The sequence below is a fragment of the Phoenix dactylifera genome, chromosome 16 (assembly GCF_009389715.1).
Source record: "Phoenix dactylifera cultivar Barhee BC4 chromosome 16, palm_55x_up_171113_PBpolish2nd_filt_p, whole genome shotgun sequence".
NCBI classification, from domain to species: Eukaryota; Viridiplantae; Streptophyta; class Magnoliopsida; order Arecales; family Arecaceae; genus Phoenix; species Phoenix dactylifera.
This window is the reverse complement of record NC_052407.1, coordinates 2,318,922-2,324,921: the sequence shown is the minus strand read 5'-3', so window position 1 is coordinate 2,324,921 and position 6,000 is coordinate 2,318,922. Positions and strand designations below refer to the sequence as shown.

Here is a 6,000-nt window from a genome sequence, read left to right as displayed (position 1 = left end):
ACACCTTGTTATTTTTAGGGTGTGTCAAATCCGTTCGGGTTCCACCGTCACGCCGTGATGCATCGGTGCCGTGTATCGCGGGACGCTGTACCATGTATAGCACGGGCCCAGTGCATCACGGGCCGTCCCGCAATACATGGACCGCCATTTTCTGGGTACATGTGAAGTCTTAAGACTTCTTATTTTGCACAGAGGGGTGAATATGACTAATAAATTTTTGAAGTATAAATCTGCGAGGATATCTGAACCTACGGAGGATGAATAATTGCACTTCAAAAGGAGAGTTCAAGCCGTTCAGCTTGAGCAATTCAAAAATATTAGACGGATGGTTAATGGTTATGGTCTTATCATGCCGTGGTTTGTGAGATTGGAGCGATACATTTGATATGGATGGATGGCTAGGATCCTTCTAAACTTTTGGCATTTTTTTTTTGGTAAAATAGTCGTTCACGTTAATCTAGCGTGCGTGAAACCAACATAGTCACGATACAATACGTGGCATAAAGATAGGGATATAATCTCAGACTATGTCCATGAGACCTTTCTGGAATGATGGGCAGCAAAGGAAGCAACTCAATTAGCCGTCCTATTTGTCTTCTAGTACGGATGAGCAACCTGAAACGAGCCACAATCTCTCACCATCCGTCGTATATCGCTAAGAAGAAGATGGTCATCTACATGTCGCTCAGTGTGTTGAATCCAATCGATCACCATAGCAGAATCTCCTCCCAGGATAATCTCACCAGTCCCTAGGACGCTCCTCGCATAAGTGATGCCCTCCCATGCCGCCCTGAGCTCTGCTCCTATAACTGTCGTGCCGCCGATGTGTCGCCCTCCTGCAGTAATCAGTCTGGAAATTGTGATTCGGGATCATAAATTTCGTCCCTCCTTTGTCTCCTTCACCTAGCACACTACCATCGAAGTTTATCTTAAGGTGACTCGAAATTATTTAAATAATTTGGCTTTTTACTGCACGAGTTAGTGTAAAGGTTCTAGCATCCGTCCCCTAAAATTATTGGTGAATTATTTTCATTGAGAAGAAATTATGAATTGAATAATGCATTCCCATTTTGTCATTGTACATCTCTTGCTTGTTCTAAAGATTGGACGTCACCTTTTTTAAAAAAAATAAATATTAAAAAAAATAAACTTATATTTTTTTTCTCAATGAACCTTTAGATTTTTGATTGATTTTAATAAATTTATAACACCTAGCTCAACTAATAAAAATTGGTCCTAATCTATTTGACTAGTCCGGATGTAAGAGTTGGAATAGGAGATGAAAAAAATTTGAATAGAGCCCTATTCAAGTTGGAGTAAAAAACAAAAAAAAATGATAGAGTCCTATTCGACTTGAAGCAAGAGACAGACTCCTCCTCCATCCTAATTTTCTACAAGATTGGATCCTATTTAAAAGATTCCCACACACCCTTTCACCTCATGTTGACATGTTTTGTCGATTGCTGCCGCTAAACCACCACCAGTTCCTTTTTTGTTTCTTCTTGGCGTTAAACGGCCTTGGCTCACAGTGTTTACCAGAGATTTTAGTTGAGTATTTGCTGGAGTCTTAGGTTCTAAGAGGAATTGTATTGAATAACCTCGGCCCTGCTAAGTTCCACATACTCCCTAACCGCCCTGACCTCTTCTCTTTTTCAAAATTATTTGAATGCGTAGTTTGGTTTTGCTCCCAAAATAAGTAATACGACCATTTTACTAGATTTATTGGCAAAATAATATTATTATATTAATAAATTTGAATCATACTATTCGTGATGCATGAATTTGCATGGTATTTTATTATAGAACATGCTTTATTTTGGAATACTATGATGCATAGTTTGAAATATTAAATTCATTCTATTGATTTCGATATCGCATGATTTTTTATATTTTTGTTGAACCAAAACGATTGTTTTGAACTCTGAGTCTGACAATGTTAAGAACCCCACCAATAGAAACTAAAACATTGGCACTTAGATTTGTCTTGAAAAAATTATGTTGCAAGAAAATGCGTGACATACCTCAAACAGATATGTAATATTAAAGGACATCGCTGCAAGATAATATGCGGCACATCGTAAGAAAATATGCAGTATTATGTCCCTGCCATAGAAAATGTGGTCATAGCTATGGTTGACAAGATTGAAATAATTTTGACTTATAAACAGATTTGATTTTGAGAAAGATTGAAATTGGTATGCGTAATATTTTAAAAATGCTGCATACTGAAATTTTATTTTGAATTAATAAATTCTATATGCTTACTTTCTATAGATAATTATTTAATTTATTATTAGATTAATCTGGTTAAAGTGTTCATTGTTTACTAGACTGATTAATTGATATCATGATGAGATGCTTTGCATGTTTGTGGAGAGAGTTCTTTATGAGTATGTGACGGTTGCTAGGATCTCTAGCTCACGATCTCATGTCAGGCCGTGACAAAAATGTTACATATTCTGTTTTGTTGTTGCCTATACATTAACTATCTTTAAATTTTCAACTGAGTAAGAGTGAAAAAGAGCTGATTGTTGGTGAATATCAAACAGAAGTAGATCCCCACTATGAGAAAGAACAAAAGGATTCAAATATATGTGCATATATAAATACACACACACATATGTATGTATGTATGTATGTATGTATGTATGTAGATGTGCCCACATTTGTTCACGGTCTACATAGACTACTATTTGTATATCTATATTAATGCTGATGCTTGTAGTTGGGTCATATCCTAGACCCGGCTGTATAGTTTTCTCTTACCATCAAAAAGCTTCAAACCCTTCTTCAAAATTCTACCTATTATTCAATCTTCTTGTAATATGCATGGCATGAATTTTCTCGCCTATAAAATGAAAAAAATGAAGAAAGGAAAAATTGCTGAGTCATATTGCCTTACTGGGAAAAAGAAAATAGAGTCAAATTTTTTTGGGAAAAATGGAAAGTCCAAATATTTAGGGGTCTCAGGACGGCCCGTAAATAAACTGGGCTTAGCTGCCAGCCCAGTCCGTGTTGGCTTCACGCCAAGACTGCGTGCCGGCAAACTCGTTGGACTCTGAAAGTGGGGAGTGCTTCAGCGCCCGATCCAGTCTTCTTTGGTCTGTCCTCCCTTTTCCCTCTCTCCCCCCGCTTTCCGCTCTTTTCCGACCGATTCCCGGATTCCCACCACCCACCACCGACTTCCACCCCAAGAAATCCGTCCCAAGCCGCCTTAGATCCGTGCCCTACCCCTCCCCTCCTCGATCCCTGCAGTCGATCGACTCGCCTCCTGCCCTCTTTGCGGCTTCCTCTTCGATGCCGCTCGGAAAGGTGGGATCTTTGATCCGCGGAAAGGGATTTGACTCGCCGATGCGAAGGCATGCGGTTTGCTTCTCGGAGATGGGGTGCTTCGATCTGTGACGAGGCTTCGCGATTTGAGGGATTCGGTGGATTCTACTGCGAAGATGGCCTCTTCGCCGGTCAAGTTCTTCTCCATTCTTCTGGTCGTTTCCGTCATCGGATGGATCCTTTTCGTGTAAGATCTTCACAAACTTTTAGTTCCTTGCTTCAGAACAATGTTTTTCTTGTCAAATTTCTATCTTGGTCGATCTTGCGGGTCTTATTCGGTTATGCCGTCAATCTTTAAGACTCGATGGTACGGAGCTTTGGATTTGGTTTCTTGAGTATTTATTTTGTACCTAGAATGAGGAAAATCTGGAAGTTACACTTGGATCCAGCTGCAATTTATTGGAGATATTACCATAGTTCATATCATTATCATGAATTGCAGTTCTAGAAGTAATGCAAATCTTGACTAATCTTCAAAATAATAAAAAAAATCAAAAAGGATAAATTCTCATAGAGCTTTGACCTTAGAGTTATGATCAAACATTCACTGGTTTGAAAGTCTAAATTTAGGAGTCAGTTATGTACATATTAGTACTTCAGATCTTTTGTTTCAAACATGTCTGCAATTTTTGGGAGTATTGATTGTTGTTGATTTTTGTCCATGACCCAGATCCTTCCTTTGTGAGGTGACATCAAATCCTTCCTGATTAAATCGAATAATCACTGTATTATAGAACGGCACGCTACGCAGGGTAGATCGACCGTGCCAATCCAAGATCTAAAACAAACACCAAACAAAAAAATAGAAAAGCCACACCAAAAGGCTCTCTCTCACTCCTCACCAAGAAGAACAACTCTCTCTCTTTTTTCTCACGCCACACTAAAGGGTGGGATGTTTGATTCCTACTCAAATTCAAAAACCAACACCTATTAAAAGATGAGACTTGATCGCTACTAAAAGATAAGGATAACTATTCTAGAAGGAATAACTAAGTCGAATAAAACTAGGAATAGAATTCTAAAGTCATTACCAACTAAATAGAAATCCTAATAGAATTAGGACTTGGCAATGAATCTCAACACTCTCCCTCATTGCGAAGTCTATGCCAACAACATGGAACTTGTCGATGTTACGAAATGCCACAACGGCTATTGCCAATATTGCTGCAGTAACAAATAATAACTTGTCGAACCGATAACTGAATAGTAGAACTTCTTCATTGGCTCGTGCGATAACTTCTTTGCTGACTCGTCCTTTTCGATGCATATGTCAAAATCAATGATGTCCTTTAACACTTCTCTTCAGCATTGACTCTACGGTCATGATGTCGGATTTCATAGAATGTGAACATCAAGTTGCCAGTTGCAACCAACGTGAGCATCGATTATCACCTCCACTTGAGCAGCTTTAAGTATCTGCATACAATTGGCTTTTAAATATGAAATCAAAACCTCATGCATGGAGTCCTCTAATAGCTCGAATATTGGAGTAGCTTCAAAATCAATTGGTATACTAAAAATCTTGTCGAGTACTAAGGCATAAGATGAATCATCTCCACCAAGCGTATTTTCTTCTTGCTTGGTCTTTGAAACTATTTCAAGATTAGTCAGCTTTTCAACCTCATGGCTGACTAAATCTTCATAAAATCCATATCTTGGATAGCTTTGATATAAGACTCTTCTGCATTATTTGATTCCTCAGTACAGATCTGTATGAACGGATCAACTGTAGCATCTTTTGACTCTTTTTGAGCAATTTCAGAAATAATTGATTCTTCAATCATAATCTCTTTTAAACTTGATACAATATCCACTTGATCAAGCTCTTTTTACTCTAGATTTTCTTCTTGATTTGGTTGAATTTTGTGTCGATCAATTTTGCCATGCTCTGAATCTTCCAACCATGAACCAGTATCTAACTGATCAAGCTTTTCCTAATTCAAATCTTAAAGTCTGTTATGATTCATATGAGCCAATCTAGCATGTTGGCTATCAAGATAACTGAAATCAACTATACTAGTAGCGAGAGCCCAAACCAATTTTCTTCTCTTCCTCATATTCTGAAGTGGAGGATGCAACATTAGATTGTTTGAGCTTTGCCTTACAATCTTGAATTTTGTGGCTAAATTTTTCACACCTATGACAATTCTCCTTGAATTTGTAATTTTTCTTTTGATTAGAAGTTTTATCCTTCTCAAATTCTCCAACTGGTATTTTTTTTCTGAATTTTTAAATTTGTTATTCCACTTCTTATTTTTATTTTACTCTCAGAAAATAGGACCTCTTCTTTTTAAGTGTTTTTTGATTAACAAGTATATTTTCTAACTCTGCTAATTTAGTTTGTTGAGCCCATCTAGAAATAGCAAGCATATAAGCTTATACTCCTTATTCAAACCATAAACTAGAAGACTACACCGTTTATTTTCATCATAACGAGAGTTTGGATCAAGCATACCAAGCTCATCAAACAATTTTTTTTCTTTAAGAAAATATTGAGAGATTGTAAGATTATCTTGTTTGAGAACACCAATCTCATTCTTTAAAAATTGAAGCCGAGCCTCATTAGACTTCGAGTGGAGAGCAGTAAGAATATTCTATGCTATTTTGGACTCCTTTATATCTTAAATATGCCAATGATTTTCTTCATCCATATTAGTCCCGAGAATATAC

At 37.4% G+C, this 6,000-nt stretch overlaps 1 protein-coding gene across 2 annotated transcripts in view; it reads left to right on the top strand.

Moving 5' to 3' along the window:
- The first annotated feature begins 3,063 nt into the window (after positions 1–3,063).
- LOC103710169 (protein SABRE) overlaps positions 3,064–6,000 on the top strand; it is a 40,848-nt gene continuing 37,911 nt past the window's right edge. For both annotated transcript variants that reach the window (XM_008795789.4, XM_008795788.4), the window contains exon 1: positions 3,064–3,517. In XM_008795789.4, coding sequence (XP_008794011.2) covers positions 3,447–3,517 — 71 coding nt within the window. In that variant the 5' untranslated portion in view covers positions 3,064–3,446. The remainder of the gene's footprint in view (positions 3,518–6,000) is intronic.